At 29.1% G+C, this 10,740-nt stretch overlaps 1 protein-coding gene across 9 annotated transcripts; it reads right to left on the bottom strand.

Moving 5' to 3' along the window:
* Positions 1-675: 675 nt before the first annotated feature.
* On the bottom strand, positions 676-5,707 carry LOC112801813 (uncharacterized). Of its 9 annotated transcripts, none has more exons than XM_025844753.3 (13): positions 5,257-5,707; positions 4,405-4,456; positions 3,626-3,951; positions 3,450-3,524; positions 3,303-3,361; positions 3,015-3,075; positions 2,698-2,794; positions 2,513-2,579; positions 2,268-2,366; positions 2,048-2,137; positions 1,772-1,926; positions 1,342-1,443; positions 676-1,214 (listed from the first exon to the last, which is right to left on the bottom strand). In XM_025844753.3, exons 3-13 carry the CDS (start codon positions 3,876-3,878, stop codon positions 1,094-1,096), a joined length of 1,179 nt encoding a protein of 392 aa, XP_025700538.1. In that variant the 5' UTR covers positions 3,879-3,951; positions 4,405-4,456; positions 5,257-5,707; the 3' UTR covers positions 676-1,093. The 9 variants fall into 9 exon arrangements, with proteins under 9 accessions (XP_025700538.1, XP_025700536.1, XP_025700537.1 ...); XM_025844751.3 differs by having other exon boundaries at positions 3,015-3,150; XM_025844752.3 differs by having other exon boundaries at positions 3,015-3,150; positions 5,395-5,594.
* Between the last annotated feature and the right edge of the window lie 5,033 nt (positions 5,708-10,740).

A 10,740-nucleotide genomic window follows, 5' to 3' on the forward strand; every position in this document is an offset into this window, starting at 1 on the left:
GTGATCGATGGGATGTGCCATCTGGAAAACTAAATGATGCACGAGAACTCTTGTCTGCCAGCAAAAGGCTTGAAACCTAATGTATATACTAAACAATAATGATCCAAGGTCTATGTATGAAAGGACTTCTGATTGGTGCTGAAGAGTTGCTGATGAATATGGAAGAGGATGGCTGCACATATAATGACTTTGTCCAAAGAGTACTGCGACGAAATGATGTTCTGAAGTCAATAAAATACCTTCAGATTATGAAAGACAAAGGTTTTGCAGCAGATGCTACCACTGTGAAATTGCTTGTAGATTACTTCTCTGTCCACAAAGGAGAGAATGCTTTTCAAGAATTTATGCAGAAAATTCTTTGAATATGTCAATTTAATCACTTAGTTCATTATAGAATTGAGGATTTGATGTTTTAGCTGTTGTGTGACATGTATTCTATATTACTTTGTTTGTTTAATTTTGAGGCTTTAGACTGGGATATGTTTGGCCACAGCAGAGCAAGAATCTCCTTCTTGAGAAGTTTATCCATTGTGTTACTCTTGTCATCTAGTACGTTTTAAGCTTCATTCATGTGGATTTTTACGTATCTAAGCTAAAACTTATGATATAAAAATATTTGTATATAATACATCATTTACTTATATATTTTTAAAATTAGACTAAATATGGGAACTCTTGTCAAGAAACTTATCATTTTATATTCAACTGCACAACAGCACAAGTCAATTTTACACACATGGAAAATGATGTGACTTGCTTTACTATGAAATGGAAATAGCAATCTTATTCTTTTGGTATTGGGAAACTATTCTTTCTTCACAAGCAGTGGGGAAATTTTACATTGAACTCCATTGGAAGCTCTACTTGCATGGCATCTCTTCTGATGGTGTAGATGGAGGAAATCAATTTATAAAGGGAGATAAAAAAAGGCCCAAAAGGGTAAACCAAAACAAGGTTCAATTAAAAACCATTTTCTTTTTGTATTAACAAGAACTGAAGAAAACAACACCCTTTTCAGTTTCTGAGCTTGAACTTGATTGGCTTCTTTCAAGGTTTTGTTTTGATGTTTATGACACCCTTGAAATGGTTGGCATCAGTTTGTTCCAATTTTTATGTTCTCAGTTTTCCAAGAGGGGTCAAGTGCAGGAAGTTGATATTCATCTGGTTTCAAGGCCAATGCGAAATCCGGCAATGTTGGTGCTGTCTCCATGATCCTGTAATGATAAAAAAATAACAATGACAAGATGTGATTTTATTAGTCATTGTAGTACTTTACAGTGACCAAGAATAATACATAACTACATGATTCCGGAAAGTTACTCATGCACCATGCAAATTTACCTTTCATGAGAGTACAGATCACGGTTGATTCGCACCTTGCTCGAAGTATCCTTAGGAATTTTCTCAGACAGATATTTCATGGTCCCCCAAAGTGGTGGATTTCTGCACCATGACCTTGAGTTAGATGGGCAATAAACAAGTATACCAAACGACATAACTTCGAGCCTTCAAGATTGCAAGCTTCTTGTGTACACATATTACACAAAAGTATCTTCATTGAAATTTTCAACAGGCAATGGAAGATGAGACAAAAAATTTAAAAAATTCATCATGCCAAGTTCTATAACGAGGTGGTGAAATCATTTAAATCTAAGAAGTGAAACCAAACACTGAGGTTTCAGATAAAGTCAACATCAAAAGGATTCACAAATGCAAGGATTTTCAGATAAATAACAGCACAACATTGTGAGAAAGGGAAGATGATGGTGACCTTGACAATGGAGGTGCTGCGTTGAATGCCTCATTCAGCTTCTTACTTTCCTTGAAATATTCATCTGCAGCTTGCAAAGCAGCTACCGCCATCCCATGAGATTTCTCTGTATTTCCCTCATCAAGAATCAAACCGTGATAATAATATGCTGCAGCCTGGTAAACCATTTCAACAAGGTAATCACTTATGTTAACTTGATAGAGATTTCTAATCATTACTATACAGCAACTCATGATTTATAAATAAACAAATATCAAGATGCAAAGAATCCCCTACCTTTGCTTCTACATATTTCCATTTCACAAAGAGAATATGCTTTTCGCCCCAATCATTTGCCAATGGAAGGTTCATAATGTTATCTTGAGCCTGAAAACACCAGTGAAATATAAAAATAACCAAAGCTTAGCGAACCGGTGCATGTTAACAAACTAATGCAAACAAAAGCATAATCAACAGGGTACAGACTCGGTAAAGGACTAATTCTTCATTATCATACCTGCTGCCAACATTTCACCATTTCGCATGCAAGTCTACGCTTCACAGCTAGAGTGGCCTTGGTACTATCAATTGCCATTCCAAGTTGGATATCCACTCCCTAAACAAGGGAAGAAATAAACAATTATACCAAAGCAGAGAGGATTTTCAGTTGAATGTTTCAAAGCTAAGAGTGGATCATAAATACACCATAGCAGAGAGAAGACACCTCATTTAGTAGGTCCATATGAAATTATAATTTGATACCTGGCCTAATGCCTGTAGAGAGAGTGCTCGAAGCGTTCCTTCTGCTAAGTCTACTGGTAAATTCCTCCTATAATCAGAACACATGTAATAAACATCAAATAATATAGAAAACTATATAGGTCATATACAGGGAAAGAAAATGCTTCATTCCAGTTATTGCATAAATCACATATATATGTACTAACCTGAGTTCGGCCGGCAACTGGGGAAGAACATGTTTGACAGCACAATCCAGATATCCAGCAGCCTTTAAGAAGATATCAACAGAAGCTCGTCTGCTTTCTGTTACAAGTAACAACTATTTTACTTTCGCAATCGACACAATATATACTAAAGATCAGTGCAACTGCGAAGACAGAAAATTCTTATAAATAAAGTATTACAGTATATACAACAATGATCTCAAGAGCAAAGAGTCTAATTTGAGGTCTAAACAAATCTATTACAATCGATTTTGGCTGTTTCGTACAATGGATTTGTGTTAAAATTCCAAATTACTTACCTTCAGATACCTTAAGCTGATAACCATCAGTGGATGATCTTGGAAGCAGTAAAAAATTAGCCTGTGATAGTAATAGCATTGCCATCAAATGTAAAACTGACAACACTTCATACCAACCATTAGACATGGCTGTTTCCTGTGAAAGCGTCAATCACGCCACACCATAAAGAATGGAAGTGGTGGGAACAAACTGATCAGCACTTTTTAAGTGTAGAAAATAATTTTCAAATCAAATCCAGAAACACAATATACATCAGGAGAGAAAGGAAAAAAAATGGTTGGAGTTACCTCAGCATCATCCTCTTGATTCACCCAAACAAATTGTACTTTATATTGTAAATGGCTTCCTTCACCATAAAGCAAATATTAGAATATTTATCTTACAGAAAGGCAAAAGCACATAATTACATAATAAAGAACAAATATAAGACTTACCATCGTTGACTAACCCCAAAAGAACCGGCAAATAATCTTCTAGAGCCTGCAGAAGATCAAGCAGTGTCGAACCACCTGCAGATGATCATGCGTTGCCATACCAATGCATCAGTAAATTTAATCTACCTTCTTTTATCATTAAATAAAATAAGTTCATCTTTGTTTAAGAAACTGACCATGTTGAGTAGCACTTTTTCTTTTTGTTCTTGTAATTGTAGGGCCTTCTTGGCCAGCCATTACAACTATACGTGTTCTAAGAGCCGAAAGGCGCTCTACTATTTTCTTTGACAAGTGATCTCCAAGTGACTGAGCAAAATCAACAGGTTTAGGAATTCGTAGACCGGGGACATAGACCGAAACTTCTCCAATACTCCCTGGTTTCCTTCTGTTTCCACCAGAGTCCTTTGGAGTCGACACCAGGCACCCCATGTCTGGAGCCTTGCTATACCTTCGAAATGCTTATGTGTATTATATACAATAAATAAACCACCCCTCAAGAATCCTGTTTCAATAAGACAGTGAGTTTCGATTGTCTCCAACATCAAGCAGAGCAAACTTAACAATATAGTGCTGGGAATAATGGTCCCACAGTATATTGGTTTGATTCAAAGATTCTTCATTTCCGGGAACAAACTTTCAAGGAAGCTGAGAGATTAACACTAGAAAAACCATCAACTTGACTAATTAAATGCCAAGTTGCCAAAACAACCAAAAAAAGAGGTAGTAGGTTACACTCACGAGCAGCATTACATTCAACTTGTAACTGAACTCTTCTACAATATTTTAAACTTGACAAATATTTTATTTGGAGCCATTAATTTTATACTTTTTTCGACAGCTTTCAGCAGTATTAATGGTTCTCACTACTATATCCACTTCCCAACAAGCTACAAAATCTTCATGATCATAATCCTTAATTAAAAACAAGAACCAAAGACTTATGTAACTAACAAACCTTGTCCTTTGCCCTTGCTGTTGACTGGTCAAGTCAAAATTTCTGGTATTCTCTGCATTAAAAAAAAAAAATCACATTTAGAGAGATCTTAATTAAGAAATAAATAGAGAAAAATAAATAAAGTAATAATATCACAAGAACAGCATGAGATATGACAAGTGTTTGTCCATGTCAACTAGGAACTGTGACAACAAGAGAAAAAGGCTTCAAAAGATTACACCAACACCATACTTTCAATTTCATGGTAATGAACACCCGTGCACCCCATTTACTCTTAACAACATATCACATCATCAATAGAAGAAGGTAAGGAAATGAAAATGGTTCAGACTTAAGCACAGTGAAGAATTCATCAAGGTAAAGTAGCTTCATCTATAAGTTTCTAACTTGCATACTTGAACAAGTAAACGGCTAAAAAATTCACAGAAAGTTCAAAAATTGTGAGTAAAGGATTTCCAAAGATACCCAAAACAAGCAAACATTGCAGAAACGCAAAGGAATACTGGATAACACTCAAAATCTAAAGAAAACCAGAATTGAACAATAACTCAATTTTAAAAGCTCAAACTTTTAGAAAAAAAAATGAGAAAAATGCTCCTGAGTTGGTGGAAAAACCACAAAAATCTTCAATTTTTTTTATTATCCATATAGCTTTGATTGAAAAGGCAAAACTCCTTTTTCTCATAATTCACTCCAATGCTAAAGCTTGAACTTGGTTGAGCTGATCTTTTTTTTTTCAAAAAAAAAACACTTTTCCATTAGAACAATTTCCAGACCTGCAATAATTTCATTCCCTTTGAATTTCTCACTTCAAAAAAAAAAAAATATTAGAATCACAAGCTAATGTCATACCATGAACATTAAAGTGAGGTCTGATTCAGCAACCAGAGCAAGTAGATGGAGAAAGCACAAAACTTTAGTATCATACAATTCAATTCAATCCAAAATCAAAAGAAAGCATAGATCTTGAGAGCTTCCCAGAAACACAACCTCCCCAAAAAATGGAGATCCAAGAAGCAAAAATCAAAAGGAATGTGGGTTCTTAGCTGTTCCTTCAACGAGAAACACTCAGAGAGATAGAGACAGAGAGACACAGTCTTGTGTGGAAACAAAGATAGAAACAACAAATATTCTAATAAATTGGACAACATAAACAAACATATAGGCTATGTCCTATTTATATAATATTGGATTATTGGTCGTTTGATATTATAATCTTATAATATATGGTGACGATATAGTAAGGTTTACTTTTAGTAATAATCTTATTGTATTTTTCAATAAAAAGGAACAAAAATTTAATAATAAAAAAATTTTAAAAATCACATATTTTTATGTAAATTTCTTTTAAAAATATTATATTTTCTATTTAATTCTACCATTTCCCAATAAAATTTTTCAAAAATAAATAGGTTTAAGTATTTTTAGTAGTATTTTTGGTGTCCATATTTGTATTAGTATAAATAATTAATTATAGATCATTTGTATTTTAGTTTTACAAAAATTTTGTTTTGGTTTTAGCTTTTCCCCTTTTATTGTCTTAGTTAATTTTCATCCTCGTTATCATAAACATAAAGCTTTTAAATGATTGTTATTAATATGAATATAAAAAATAATATATATCCTATAAGCTATATTTAATTATAATTGTGTTTGTGTTTAATTATTTGGACGTCATTAAGTTGATTAAAAAAATTTAATAAAAAAAAGTTTTTTTTTTATTTTTTAACGTATTTAGTAAATTTTTAATAGTAAAAATAAAAATATTAAAAAATAAAAAATATATTTTTTAAAAAAACTATAATTTACATATTTTAAAGAAAAATTTAAAAAATATATTTTATTATTATATTCAGACATAATTGATAAATAAAAAAATTTTTCTGTATGAAATATCTAAATATACAAATATTTTTTTAAAAAAATAATTCGAAAAATATATTTTTTTGGAAGCCCATTAAAATAAAAAATCCCTTTATATTATAAATGGGTGTTTTTTACTATTTAGTATTTAGTGTTTCTATTATGCAAAAGCAAAAGCATATTTAGTATTAAATAATATTAAATCTTATGATATATTTGACTGTTATTAATATAGATATAAACAATAATAAAAATATTAAAACACAAGGTTTTAATATATCTAAAATGTAGTGTCAAAATCATGATTAGAACATTATATTTCTCTTATTTGTTACTTAAGTATTTGAGTGCCAAGTGACCACACTACCATTATTACTGCCGCAAATGGGATTGCTTGCCGTCTAATGAGGTTGTTTTCACAAGGATTAGAAATTTAAAATAAACTGCCCAAGTCAACTTACAAGTGGGTGAAGATAATTAATATTCAAACTTTCACCAAAATATGATGATGATGATATATTAATGCTCAATCTGAAGAAAATTTCGTTAGCAAGTGGAGGCTAAAGTTAACTCATCCACCCGAAAATGATAAAAATAAGTAGACCGAAAAAGCAAATAAAAAATTATATGAAATGGTACTTTTTACTATCTAGTGTTTTTAATATGCAAAAGAATATATATCATCCTATATCAAATGTGCTTTTGCCTCTGAACGAACTCATTCTTGGCAAGTAGTTACTATTCTAGATGTCGATTTAATCTAATTAGGTATATACATATAGTGTTACACACATATATTCTATTGAGAGGAGATGGTTGTTCATTCATTTTTTTTTATATTAGATGAATAACTTAATTAGATATTTTTTATGTAAAAATATTAGATAAAAACTGTTAAATAAGTGTTTTCTATTTTAAAAAAAAAATTGGAAACATTTTCCAATTAAAATCTATACTTTTTTCAAATAATGTGATTTATAATTAGTTAGTTTTTTTTAAAGCTCATGTATGAAATTACGGTGGTTTGAAACTATCGCATTTTTTAAAAATCCTATATCCGTATATTTTTTAAATTTACTGACTAAAATAGTGACATTTCTGCAATCGTCGTAAAATCAATAATCTAATTTGCGATGGTTGTGCTAGCGATTCGTAAAAACTGTCACAAAATCAAATATCAATGCCCTAAATTGTAACAGTTGTAGAACTGTTGATATGTTGTTTTGCGGTGGTTTAAAATCATCGCAATTTCTTAACAAAGCTACCGTTATTTTTCGATTTCCTTGTAGTGATATATATGATGATTTTCTTGTGAAAATATTTTTATATAGGTAATCACTTTGATTTCAACATTTTTATTTTTTTTCTTGAGTGGAGCGTTGAGATCCCAAACAACTCTTGAGCCACAAAACAAACAACGGGGTTTAAAGCACTTGAAATTTCTTCTTTGTAAGTATTAGTAAATATTTATGAATGTGGACAATTCATACATAATGTGTCTTCATCACCACTAATAGTGAGTGTTTTGGCAAATAAAACATGTGACATGCAACTTTCATAAGCACAAGTGGTTCATTCATTCTTGTTCCTTCTCCCACTTTGCCACTAATTTAGCACCAGCTTGCAACTTTTTACCAGTTTTTAAATAACAATAAGTCAATATATAACTACGTACTCTATCTAGCTAGCTTCCCTTATACCTGCATGCTTCATTTCCTGGGTACAACACACTTAGCTTCTTCCCATCAAATTTAGATTAAATAACAACAATAATAATAATAATAAATTATTAATATCGTATATATTTAAATTAGTATATATATATATAGTATTTATCAGTATTAATAATTGTCATATGTTAAACCAATGTACGTGTAAGAGGGACAGATAGAGATCTAGTGGAATGGTGACTTATAAAAAATAATATCACACGTAAACCGTCAATCTTAATTTTAGTGGGACAAACTTTTAGTATCATATATTAATTAATTCTAAGGAAAATGACATGAAAAAAATAAATAAATAAATAAACCATGCATGTATGATATAAACATACAAGAAGTAATTAATGGAGAAGTTAGTGGTATTCAGGAAAATTCCATTAGCTGTCGTTAGCACTCAAAAGTGTATGATGCATACTGTTCGATGCCAATACATACCCTCTCATCTGATCTTAGCTTAAAATTAAAAATCTTCATGCTTAGTTTCCTTCCTCATCATGCCAGCTTGCAACTTAAGCCAACCACATTTATGGAGTCCCAAAATTACGTGTCAAATAACAATAATAATAAAGGCAAGAAGAAGAAAAATACTGTATATGATGCATGCATGTCTATTATCTCGCAAAGGTTTTAGGTTTAAGCTGAGAGAGAAAAAAAAATTTAAAGAATCAGATATTTTTAGTAAAAAAATAAAAGATTGACCAATATTAATTTAAATATAAGATAAATATAAAAAAATTATGAAAAAGTATAAAGAACCATTTTTAATCAGTCAACTTTAAACAACTACAATTAAGAATAATTAATTAGTATAAAATATAATTTAAAAATATTTATTGGTTTATTATATTATTGGCAAAATCTTTATTGATTATCTAACGTAATTGAAATATATATATATATATATATATATATATATATATATATATATATATATATATATATATATATATTGTTCTTGCTTGATTGATCTTTCCGTGGTATAATTCGTCCAAATTTTAGTTGAGTTAGTTCCATTTCATTGGGATGGACAAAATATACTTTGATTAATAAAAAACACAGTGTAAATACTTACCAAAAAAAAAACACTTTAATATTTAAGTCAAATTCTAATAATTTTTCAAGTGAAACTCAAGTAGAATTTTTAACATGCCCCTTATTTGGATTAAGCTGTCTCATTTTATAATCGGCCTAAAGTATGATTATAGCCTTTGGCCAGTTTCAACAATTAGTTGCAGATATAATTCTTTCACAAATAATGTATTAAAGTGTTATTAAGATTAAAGTTATATTTTTTTTATATGTTAATAATATTTTTTTAATAATATTTTTTAAAGTGCTATAATCATCATTATAATCGGTGATAAATTCAAACAATTTTAGTAATGGAGACAAAAATAATAATATATTTATATATCTAAAATTTAAAATATATTAATCAATTTTTTAATATGTTGCATAATATTTTATTATAATACTAGTAATATCTTGTTAAATATTTTATATCCATAAAAAGTTATTTTTATTGATTATTTTTTATATAATAAAAATTATACCTTAATATTTAAAAAAATTCTATAAAGAGTCTAACATATTAAATGGACCAATTTCGATTTTTCAATATAATTGTGTGAGAGGAAAATAAAATATTATGTAAAATATAAAAATTAAAGAATCAAACAAATCACAATTCTTTTATATATAGTTATAGACAATGTCTTTTTTTTTTATTAAATCATTATTCAAATATTTTTTGTTATTTAATTATAGAGTTGGCATTATAATATTTATGTTATAACTTTTTTTACGGAATTAAGTAATCTTTTTTAGCCAATAATGGCCAATTTTTAAAAATTATTTTGTTTATCTTAAAATCTAAACCTAAAATTATTAATTTTTAATTCTAAATTCTAAATCATAAGCCTAAACACTAAATAGGGTTAATATTAACTAATTAAAAATTATTTTTTATATTTTTTCTAAATCTATATAATATAATAATCTTTATTATTATTGTAATGAAGACATTACAAATACATATATATTTATTATTTGTTTTTTAAAAATTCAACGAGGGCAATTGGCAATTGCCCCACCCTTATATAACTGATTATAATAATTACTGTAGTATAGATATATTTGAGATTTGTGTTATTAGTTGATATACATATATATAAAACTTCATCAAATTAAATCTTATAACGTTATGCACTTAATTAATTACTTTTGTTGGAACTTATAAATTATGAAAGAGATTGTTATTTTAATAAGTACATTTTTATTTTATATTTAAATGTGTATCTTTTATTTTTACGAAATATCAAACTATTTATTACGACTTGTCCTTATCATTATTGTTGTTGTTATCGTATGTCTTTCGTTTCCATTTTTATTTTGAATTCAGTGAATTATCTCAGGTCAACCGACTGTAGTTGAATAATATATGAATTTATTTATTATATAAAACATAAAAAAACTAATTATTGAACAATTCCCTGAAATCTGGTATACATAAGGATCTTTGTTTTACTGCCATGTGGCAAGGAAATGTCATATCAAACTAGAAAAATATGTACACTAATTTATTTCCAATGAATAATTCGAAACACCCACGACACGTCGTGAAGTCTTACATAAGAGATTAATAAACGAGAATAATATACATGTAATGAACATATATATATAATAATATATTACCGTTTAAATTTTAAAGTTTACTATAATATACGTGAAGAGATGATGATATACTATG

The sequence above is a fragment of the Arachis hypogaea genome, chromosome 5 (genome assembly GCF_003086295.3).
Source record: "Arachis hypogaea cultivar Tifrunner chromosome 5, arahy.Tifrunner.gnm2.J5K5, whole genome shotgun sequence".
Lineage (NCBI taxonomy): Eukaryota > Viridiplantae > Streptophyta > Magnoliopsida > Fabales > Fabaceae > Arachis > Arachis hypogaea.